At 43.4% G+C, this 11550-nt stretch overlaps 1 protein-coding gene and 1 non-coding gene across 2 annotated transcripts; both read right to left on the reverse strand.

Annotated features, from left to right (window-relative positions):
• On the reverse strand, positions 1–107 carry LOC140408120 (U6 spliceosomal RNA). The gene has a single exon (XR_011940038.1). It is a non-coding gene; the product is annotated as a U6 spliceosomal RNA (small nuclear RNA).
• Positions 108–5473: 5366 nt separating this feature from the next.
• LOC140393449 (gamma-crystallin S-1-like) lies at positions 5474–7069 on the reverse strand. Its single transcript, XM_072479790.1, has 2 exons — positions 6731–7069; positions 5474–5824 (listed from the first exon to the last, which is right to left on the reverse strand). The coding sequence occupies exons 1-2, from the start codon at positions 6875–6877 to the stop codon at positions 5549–5551; spliced, it is 423 nt and encodes a 140-aa protein (XP_072335891.1). The 5' UTR covers positions 6878–7069; the 3' UTR covers positions 5474–5548.
• Positions 7070–11550: the final 4481 nt, after the last annotated feature.

An 11550-nucleotide genomic window follows, 5' to 3' on the forward strand; every position in this document is an offset into this window, starting at 1 on the left:
AAAAATATGGAACGCTTCACGAATTTGCGTGTCATCCTTGCGCAGGGGCCATGCTAATCTTCTCTGTATCGTTCCAATTTTAGTTTATGTGCTGCCGAAGCGAGCACAACCTGTATGGTTTTTAACTCTTTCATCACCCGACCCAGATGCCACCCTACCTACCTGTCTCCTCATCCACCTTCTTCCCACACACCTGCCACTTTAACCACCAACCACCTGAACCACCTGCCACCCTACTCACCTACCACCTGACCCACCTGCCCCTACTACTTACCTCACCCACCGTATCCCCTTAACCAGCTACACATTCACCCATTCACTCGCTCATACACAGTGACACTAAGACACCAATAAGCTGTTTAAATGTTGAAGTTTTTCAGTGTGTTAGCGAACACTTATTGCAGTTTGTGTCATAATAAGGGATCAAATCTTGACCTTCCCCGACAACCCAGCGCAACGAGGAGGCAGTTGAATTGATGATAAACTTTGCATTTCCAGAGAAGCCAGAATCGGAATCCCATCCAGAAATATGGAGCTCTGGCAGGCACAGGAAAATAGGAGGGGAATTGCAATCCAAAATTGATTGACACACCTTGGAATATTCAAGATTCTCTGTCCATTCGCGGCAGCGGTATTCTCCAGTCCCCCTGCAGTGAATGGAGTTTTGGCTGAGTGCCAAATTCTCCATCCTCGCTAGCAGCGGTAGCTGAGTGAACTCACAATGGAGACTCTTGCCAATTAGAAAGAGTGAGTTTCTTTTGCTCGAAAATATGTATAAATCTCAATTGCTGTAAAGGGGTGTAATGGGAACAACGAGATTTTAAACTTTTGATTCACCTCATAAAGTCCAATAATACAACAAACATTAGTAACTTTATGAATAAGTCAACTGTATAATCAGACGGGATATACTGGCAGGATTCTTCTTTATCCGAGGTAAACCCCAGAGACAGAGAATGAATAGAGTCTTGTATGAGGTTATATACAAGTTTCAGATGGCAAGATAGTTTGAATAGTAAGGGTTAGGGTTCCATTATATTCTTGTCTGGAACAAATGCTCAGGTAATTGAACTGCAATTGGAATAATACAGTCATAATTTGATCAATTGTAAAGTTTCAAAGAGGACAATTCAAGATGAGGTAACGGACACTTTGGGAGCAAAAAACAGAGGTTCTCAGAGACATTCTTTGCTAGCTGTGTTCCGATCAAGAGGGTGAAGAGTACCTGTTGATGAAGAGTAGGTTACATTTCCGAGGCTTGATTACTCCTCAGAAGTTGTAACTGCCTTGAATTTGAATTTGATAAATACACTGTTACAGCCAGGAAAGTGTTTAATTTAAACAGCCCTGATTTCTCCTCTCACCACCCATTGTAAAAAGAAAGGTGTTTTTGATTTCTCCCTTTCCCAACATGGATAAAGGGCATATAGCCCTGGTCTGGATTGTTGAATTGGTTAATGTTTAAACCATTAATAAGATAAACAGAGGCTTACAGGTTCTTTTGTTTCAGACATATTTCCTCCATTGGCCTGTGGCCTGGCCTTAGAAACATAACGGCCTTGATGTAAATACTGAGGATTTGATTTGTGCAGTGACAGAGCCTCCTCGGAGATAACGAGCTGTCTACCCTCCCACCTCCCTCTTCCAGCATATATCGTGCTCTGTATAACCTCTCTCCACCGTGCTAGTCATGTTATTGCCATCCGGAAGTTTTACTAGACCACTCATATTTGGATGTGACTGATCTGTGTAAAAGCATTTGAGTCTGAGAAAATGTTGGGTTGAATTTAATGGAAATAAGCAGGGTCTCACCGATTGGCTGGAGAACCAGTGGAGCCCCACATTGCCTTTTTTAGGGAACGTCCGCCAAATTAAATGGCTCTTCGGCACTTGTAGTTGTGGTGTCCTTACCTAAAGAAGAACATACTTGCCATAAAACGAGTGCAGTGGAGATTCTCTGGAATGAGCCCTGGGTTGGCGGGATTATCCTTTGAGGAGAGATTGACAAGACTGGGCCTGTATTCTCCAGGGCTCAGAAGAATGGGAGGCGATTTCTTTGAAACTTACAAAATTCTTTGGGGGATCGCCAGGGGAGATTGAGGAAGGACGTTTCCCCTGGCTGGGGTGGGGAGAGGGGGAGGTGGGTTAACTATAACCAGGGAAGATAGTTGCAGAATAAGGGGTCGGCAATTTAGAATTGAGATGAAGATGATTTCTTTCACTCAGGGTGTGTTGATTCTTTGGAATTCTCTACCTCCGAGGGCTGTGAAGACTCAGTCATTGAATATGTTCAAGAAAGAGAATGATAAATTTCTAGATATTAAAGGTATCGGGGATATGGGGAAAGTGCAGGAAAATAGCGTTGAGATAGATGATCAGCCATGGACTAGATAAATGGCAGTGCATGCTTGAGGGGTTGAATGGCCGACTTCTGCTCCGATTTCCTTTGTAACCACATGGCAGGTTAAGGATCACATTGTCTGTGGTTATCAAGTTGACTGCAATTATGAATTTTAATGCATCATGTTCCTGTAATGGAGCTCCTGGATATGCAAGTAGCATCTCAGAGTTTACATTATGAGGCTCTCTATGCAAATTCATCTCCTTCTGGCATACCAGAGATAAGCAGTTCGAGTGAGAACAAGGATTTTTAAGGATTTGGGATTTCTCCATGATGCAGGGTCCATTGAGTGTCAGCACAGATCTTTGTGTGCATCTGATCTTAACTCTGTCAAGCACTGGGGTCGGTGCAGCTCAGTTGGCTGGACAGCTGGATTGTGATGCAGAGTTGGCCAACAGCACGGGCTCAATTCCCGGCTGAGGTTATCCATGAAGGCCCCGCCTTCTCAGCCTTGCACCTTGCCTGAGGTGTGGTGATTCTCGGGTCAAATTACCACCAGTCTGCTCTTCCTCTCAAAGGAGAAAGTGGCCTAAGGTCATCTGGGACATTACCTACTTGAACCAAAATGCTTCCACTACCTCATAGGCAGTTAGTATTTGACCATATGTAGTGTACCATGTAGGATAATGCTCAATATCCTGGCAATAATCCCAATGTTGTTAATTCTGCCAAAGTCCTCAGTGCCAGCCAGGTCAAAAGGAGCAGGAGTAGTCTAGTTGACCCACCCAGCCTGTGCCACTATTTCATAATCTCATGGCTCCAAAAGCAATAATATGTATCAAAGTTACAACATGCTTCACTGTGCTGGGCTGTGTTCGCGGACTCAGCTTTTGTCCAGACACACCTGCAGAGTTAAAGTCAAATGTAGTTGAGCCATGCTCTATGCATAATTATCCGTGAGAAGAGGGAAATAGATTTAAAGTGAGAGAATTTCAAGGTGAATTAGAAACTGCTGCAAACAGAAGATACCAATCTCAGAAAATAGTTTCTAACACTTTTTTCATTCTCGTTTAGTACCTGCACCAGCACTCAGAGGACTTGAAATTTGGCACGAATTGAGAGGACAAAGAAAAGCTGGTGGAAAATGCGACAGTGTATCAGAGGAAGGAGCTTCATCCTCTATCGAACCTGTGCTCAGGTAATGTAGTGAAGTAAGAAGATTGCCCATTCCTATATAAGCAGTCACACCTCTCTTAAATGAGAATAAATTCTCCCCTCCATAACCGTCACTGACCATTGTAGAGAATATCAGTTGGAACTTTTGTCTTCAGCAAGAGTAAAAGTAATAAACCTAGGCACAATAATTCATATCAATCAAAGGTTTTTTAAATTATCAGATGGCTGTTGATAAGGCAGCATTTTTGCAGTTCCATTGCTTAAATGCTTACTAGCCTGTCAGTTTCATTGAACAATGACTTCCTACTACACTCTTGCCTTGTTGACCCTGGTGAGTTCTGCACAGCTCGGAAAATATGTGTACTGCATGTTGAACTCAGAATCCTGTGTCAAAGATGAAATTGGATATATAAGTGGCTCTCTCGGATCCTGTTTGTATTTCCAACATATTTTGGAAGTGAACAGACCACGCTGGGTTTATGACAGACCGGCATGTTGTTGTCCACATTCTGAACCACTTCAGTCTTGGCCGTTAACATTTTGTAACAACCACATTGCAATTGTTGAGAAAGTAATTCAGAGAGATATAAAATGTAAATGTACATTGTTTGTATGTACCAGTGAGATGGACACTCTGCATTCTATCTCACAGACATATGTGATGAAAGATTCAGCAAGTATTTGGGCTATGTTTTCATTTATGTCTAGGAAGCCAAACAAATAAATATTTTGATGTGATGTGGATGGTTTGCTGCAGAAGTGTAAAGGAGTGGAAGAAATCACATACGGACAGTGTCAGCCCATCACCTGGAGTGGAAGTTTTAAATCATTTACTCCTTAGTCACTTTACTTCCATTAATTGAGTTCCAATTGAGATTGTAAGAAACCTTTATGCTTATTCTCCTTATTCCCCCTTTCCTTTATTTTGCTGTTCTTATTTTGGTCCATGGATGATTAATGGACATGTATCTTTAAGGCAAGCAGCCTGTGTCTTTAGTTCAGTAGAAGAATCCAGAAGGTTAAGGAGAGATTATTTGCTTGTTTAAACTGGTGCTGCAGACAGTGAGACATATGGGTTGGGATTCAGTCTGATTGCTTGAATGTGCAGTTTAGGTGGATTGGACATGCTAAATTGGCCTTCGTGACCAATAAGGTTAGGAGTGGTTATTGGGTTGCGGGATAGGGTGGAAGTGAGGGCTTAAGTGGATCGGTGCAGACTCGATGGGCCAAATGGCCTCCTTCTGCACTGTATGTTCTATGCTCTATATAAGGGTTCGGTTTGATTTTGGCAGCACAGAGAAAAGATCCAGCTAGCTATCTCTAAAACGCTTCTGTAAGCGTTATCAGGGATTGGGTGGGGGGGGGGGGGGGGGGGGGGGCTTCTGTATTCCGGAATAACAGAGGCCTGAACACAAACCACAAACTAAAATCAAGGTTTGAAGAGAAGTAAGGTGCCCCGGGGAAGTTGTGATGGATCGACTGAGACGACCATTACAGGCCGCAAGCCAAAGACTTTAATCCTCCGTCCAATGTCAGAAGGAGGCCAATCCTCTCCACCGAGCTTCAAGGATAAGTTACCACTTCTCTCCAGGCATTAGGTCCACATGCCACCCCTCAATTTCACAAACGCACTCACCACCACCCCCATCCGCCCCACCCACCCTCTCCCCCCCAACAGAGCGCCATGTCTCGCAAAAAAGTGCCTGAAGTACCCAGAGAAATTAGATAATCTCCTATTGACCGCACAAACTTTAATAAGATCAGCAGAGGATCGGCACCGACCCAGTTTTTTTGGAGGATCAGTCCACACATTTGCCGCTTTTCTATTTTTTCATTTTAATGATATTCGCAAACCTGAGATCACTGTGGTGAAATATTCTGCAGGTGCCCACCTGAGAAGTCAAATTGTTTTGAACAATTTCGATCAAGAACTAAAAATATGAGATTTAAACAAGATGACAGTGGAATAGAGAATATTTATTATGCTGACGACTGATTTAATAAAGTAAGATCATAATTTACAACGAAAAACTAGAAATCCCTCATGCGCCTGAAAGATCCGATAGTTGAGTTGAAGCCGCCCCAGTCACTGTATCTCCTGTATTCACCGGGTCTCATGAAGTACTGTCGGCCTCTGTAGTTGGGATGTTCATAGAAGGTCCAGTAACCATCCATCACATGGCAGGAGTGGATGTCACGGTAACGGAAACGATCGTAGACAGATGGACAGTCATCCATGAATTCCATCATCTGTCCTCCAAAGTCAGGCCTCTCGTAAATCTTCATTCTGTAGTTTCCACCTCGGTACTGTAATAGAAATAAGATTATATTAATAATTAAATAATAAATATACATTTGCTTTATACATTAAAAGAAAAACATTGTGAAGGAAGGAATATAATGGAGCCCAGATGATGACATCAACAATGAGAACAAAGCTGAGATAATTTATTAACATCGATTCAAGAGGTTAATTATCTTTTAGATTGTTACCAACAAGCAGCTCCCATCTAATTTTAAACAGTCACTCAGTGATGTATGTGTAAGAGTGCACAGGGCTGATATTAGTTGGTGCACACAGACAGAGGTTTATCAATATCAGTAATAATCTGTATATATTTCTGTTTCCGATTGTGATCAGCTAGTTTCTCTGTTTCTCTGTGTGTGAACAGCTTTCTCTTTCCTCGAAAGTATTAAACATTTACAATAAGATAGAGTGAGTACGCATATGTCTGTCACCAAATTGTTGCCAATCATGTCTCAGTCTATCTGTAGATGATCTTATTGCTTTTGGCACTGTCAATGCATCAATATGGATTTCAGTTCTAAATATTTGATTAATCGACAATAAACGTATCTAATTACACCAGATTTTGCAATAGAGTGTCGACATGACACCCAGACGTAACCCCAGCTTGCACAAACATTAACTTAAGGTCCATCTCGCACAACTTAACAGCGTCTGAAAAATTACAAAATTAACTTCAGGCAGTGACCGAAAGACATGCCAGTGGATTGGTAAATCAGGCTGGATGTTTGACAGGCAGACAATTCACTACCTGTTAACCACCACTGGCCAAAGTTAAAATTAGTCCTGTCAAAACAGCTGCTGGCTCTTCAGAGCTGATGTGCACAAAGTCAAATATTCAGCACACAGATCATTTTCTAAGGCTTAGTTTGGATACAAAATATAAATCACCAAAAGCAACTTACATATGGGTAGGTGCGACATGACCTGATGTTGTCATTGAATCCCATCCAGCGCTGGTAGTCAGGATATTCTCCCCTGCTCAGAACATACTGGTATCCCATGTAATTGGGTCTCTCATACATCACCCACCAGTCACTCATGACACGCATGGAGTTACAGCGGCTGAAGTAAGGGGACAGGTCAGCACAGTCACTGCTGCACTCATAGTGCCGGCCCTGGAAGTTCCTGTCCTCGTAAAAGATAATCTGTGGAAAAAGTCACAGATTTAAAAATTAATAACTTGTCAATCTAGGCTACGAAGAATTCTAATACAACATATAAACTCTGATTTATCCTTGCCTTCCCCATTTTGAGCTCAGAGTTAGCTGAGTAACTGACTGTGTTTCACCACTTCACACAGCTTGGTATTTATATGTTGGACAGAATTGCCTCCCTGGGCTGTACTTTTGTTATTTTAATGATTGCAATAGTTTGAACTCAGCACAAAAACAGCAAAACACACGTCACATACACTAAAGAAAACCATTTTAACGCACCTGTGTATCACTGAATGTGTTTTGCCTCCCTCTCATTTTAATTGTTGTATAAAGATGGCAACAGTGCATTGGAATCATTGTGTTTCCGATACTGTACAGCACTTTCACTGACATTCCTGAAGAATTGGCATTACACATTCAACCAGGTATGTTTCCAATAGTTCAGCGTAAGTGCTGTAGCTGACTGCAAAACCGGTTAAGATGCAGATGTACATTTTCAGAATAATGTGCTTTATGTGCCATTACTCCTCATAATGGCTGATCCATAATTGCCTGTGTATTTTGCTTCCAGATTGTACTCCAAAGGCTATAGAACTTTTAGCAATGCATGTAATTGTATGGCAATTAGATTTAGAAATTGACTTAGAGCCACGTGTACCGAGGTACAGTGAAAGTATTGTTCTAAGTACAGTCCAGGCACATCACTCCATTCATGAAAACATAGAACATATGATAAATGCATGATGTAAATACATAAATATAGACATCGGGTCTTACGTTTTCTTATTCATTTATGTGATGTGGGAGTCGCTGGTTAGGCCAGCATTTATTGCCCATCCCTAGTTGGGCTTTTAAAGGTGCTGGTGAGTTGCCTTATTGAGCCGCTGCTGTCCTTGAGGTGTAAGTACACCCACTGTTCTGTTTGGGAGGGAGTTGCAGGATTTTGCCCTAGCGACAGTGAAGAAACGATGATATATTTCAAGTCAGCGTAGTGAGTTACTTGGAGGGGAACCTTCAGGTGGTGGGGTTCCCAGGTATCTGCCGCTCTTGTCCTTCTAGATGGTAGTGGTCATGGGTTTGGAAGGCACTGTTCAAGGAACGTTGGTGAGTTACTGCAGTGCATCTTGTAGATTGTACACACGGCTGCCACTGTTCATCGGTGAAAGTTCTGAATGTTAGTGGCAGGAGGAGCAATCAATGAGGCTGCTTTGTCCTGGGTGGTGTCAAGCGTTTGAGTATTGTTGGAGTTGCACATATCCAGGCAAGTGGAGATTATTCCATTACACTCCTGACTTGTGCCTTGTAGATGGTGGACAGGCTTTGGGGGGTCAGGAGCAGAGTTACTCGCCTTAGGATTCCTGGCCTTTCATCCGCCCTGGTAAATATTACTGTGGCTAGTCCAGTTCAGTTCTGATCAATGGTAACTCCCAGGATGTGGACTGTGGGCGATGCAGCGATGGTAATGCCATTGAATGTCAAGGGGCAGTGGTTCGAACCTCATTTGTAGGAGATTGTCATTACCTGCCACCTGTGTTGCATGAATGTAAATTGCCACTTGTCAGCCCAAGCCTGGATATTGTCCAAGTCTTGCTTCATTTGCACATGGACTGCTTCATTATCTGAATAGTCACTAATGATGCTGAACATTGTGCAGTCATCCGCAAACATCCCCACGTCTGACCTTATGATGGAAGGGAGGTCATTGATGAATCAGTTGAAGATGGTTGGGCCTAGGGCACTACCCTGAGGAACTACTGCACCGATGCCCTGGAGCTGAGATTATTGACCTCCAACCACCACAACCAACTTCATTTGTGCATACTGAGTATAGTGCTATGACTGTAGCGAAGATACTTTGAAAGATCAACTCAATCCATAAGAGGGTCATTCAGGAGTCTGGTAACAGCGGGAAAGAAGTTGTTTCTGAATCTATTGGTGCACGATATTTTGTTGCAGTATTTTAACAAATTCAGTTTACTTGAACCCCTATTAGAACAATAAACAGAACAATAGAAAGTCAGGTGGTAGTGTGAACAAAGTCATTTTTAGAAAGTTTGTTCTAAAGTGGAAAGTGGGGAGCTGGATTCGTAACAAAACAAGAATCAGTGAAGGAGGAAAGAGGCTCCTGGTGACTGAAACATAACAGAATTTTGACATAATGGCAAATTCCGATACCAGAGGCGACATCCTCAAGCTCAGCAACAGCAATGTGACCTTGAGTTATTGAATCATAAAATGTAGATCATGGTTTATCCCACTCCACCGGCTGTGTTCTTTGAATGAGTTATCCAATTAGGCACAATCCTCCGCATTTTCCAGAAATTCCAACTTTTTCCTTTTCGTCCAAAGGTCAATAAAAGAAATCCAGTGATATATAAAGAGATAAGTGACAATATCAAAATAAAGAAATTGCGTACAAAACTAGAATCAAAGCAATGATAATGGTGACTTGGAAAGTGTTATATTACCTTGTGTAATATATGTTATTCATTTGCTTCTTAACATGATGATCCTGTATTCGATGTTCGTTAACACTCAAACTTGTCCAGTTAAAGCAAATTATTTATTGAGTAACGTGAACGAATAAACTGTGAATTTGGTCTCTCTTCAACAACTAAACTAGAGATTAAATAAACAAGATTAAATATATATTAACAATGATTAACAACACCTGCACTCTGAACTATCTCTCTCTACCTCTGTTTACTCCTCACTACATCCACAAAGAGGCGGGTGACGTGTTCTGTACTCTGGGATAACACAGGCTGCAACTGGATGCAGCTTTAACCAAACGATACTCCAGACCTTGAAGTTAGTTCAATCTGATTTATTGAACCAGTAGCACAGTTAGCACAGTTCTCTCTGAGTTCGACTGTCTGCCAACCTAAGTGTGGTTACTCTGTCTGACTGAACCAGACTAGCTCTTAGCCACATGCTGGAGGTGTGATACTGTACATACACCCTGACTCACTCTGTAGATGTTCATCAGTGGAAAGAGGTCGAGTGTGCGTGCCTGCCTTTTATAGTCAGATCCCACCCCTGAGTGTCCTGCCTGCTCATTGGTCATGTCCTGTTCTCTGTGTTCATTAGCTGCCTGTCTGTGCCTGTCTGTATATCATTATCTGCATGCCTGCATATCATGACCTCTCCCCTTTTTAAAAATGTTTTGTTGGCACATGGGAACGTACTTACATGTGGTGGCATATATTAACATATTTACAAGCGGTGGCACATGTGAACGTATTTACATGTGAAGACAACTGTCTAATGTGAGAAAACAGAACATAGCAAACAAAACAAATGTTCATAAGTCCAGTCTCTGGGGCTTGCGTCTGATCCTTGTCGACCGCTGGAGAGGTAGTGGTGGGGACGATGGCCCCTTGACAGGCGGGATGGAAGCCTGATTGGTGGCCTCGTAGTTCGAGGTATCAGGCCGTAGCAAATCAACGAACAGAAACGGAGAAGAAAGCGGTTGCGGGCAGGCAACTTTGCGCAGGGCCTGTCTGTTTTGTCGCACAACAGAACCATCCGGTATCTTGATCCTGACAGAGCCTGCCGGGGATAACACGGGCAAATTGGTGGCACGGGCATCATAGCCCTGCTTTTGCTGGTTTCGGAGCTGCTGCACCTTCTGCAGCACCGGGAGGTGATCCAGGTTGGGCAAGTGTACGGCTGGAAGTGCTGTCCGCAGGTCCCTGTTCATCAGGAGTTGAGCCGGCGACATGCCAGTGGACAGTGGGGTTGCCCTGTACGCAAGAAGCGGGAGGTAGATGTCAGAAGCAGAATCCGCGGCCTTGCAGATGAGCTGTTTCACAATGTGCACCCCTTTTTCAACCTTCCCATTGGACTGCGGATAGTGTGGGCTGGAAGTGACATGTTTGAAATGGTATGACTTGGCAAACATAGACCACTTGTTGCTGTTGAAGCACGGGCCATTGTCACTCATGACAATGAGACACAGAGAGACACTCATTGGACACCATGCCTGAAGAACGTCTCCTTACAGGCCTTGATGACGGTCCGATGATGTGAGGTCAGATGTGAGGTCAGAGAGCTTCATGACTTCAGGGTAATTGGAGAAATAGTCAACAATCAACACGCAGTCACGACCATTCACACGAAAGAGGTCGATGCCAACCTTGGACCACGGGGAGGTCTCAATTTCATGCTGCTGGAGCGTCTCCTTGCTCTGCGCTGGCTGGAAGTGTTGACAGGTCGCACAGTTGAGGACCATGTTTGAGATGTCCTGTCTAATACCAGGCCAGTAGATAGCCTGCCTGGTTCTGCGTCTGCACTTCTCGACGCCCAGGTGTCCTTCATGGATTTGGCAGAGCACCAAGCTCTGGAGACTGAGTGGAATGACAATCCGGTCCAGCTTGAGGAGGATACCATCAATCACCGTCAGGTTGTCCTTTACACTGCCCTTTCTGCCAGCCATTGGCGAGGTGGTGCATGACACGCTGCAAGAGGGGGTCTTTGGCTGTCTCCTCGCGGATACGAACCACCTTCTCATTTGGGAGGGTCCTAGCACACAGCTGCACCTGTGATTCAATCTGCCGGATGAT

Source organism: Scyliorhinus torazame, chromosome 2, assembly GCF_047496885.1.
Source record: "Scyliorhinus torazame isolate Kashiwa2021f chromosome 2, sScyTor2.1, whole genome shotgun sequence".
NCBI lineage: Eukaryota > Metazoa > Chordata > Chondrichthyes > Carcharhiniformes > Scyliorhinidae > Scyliorhinus > Scyliorhinus torazame.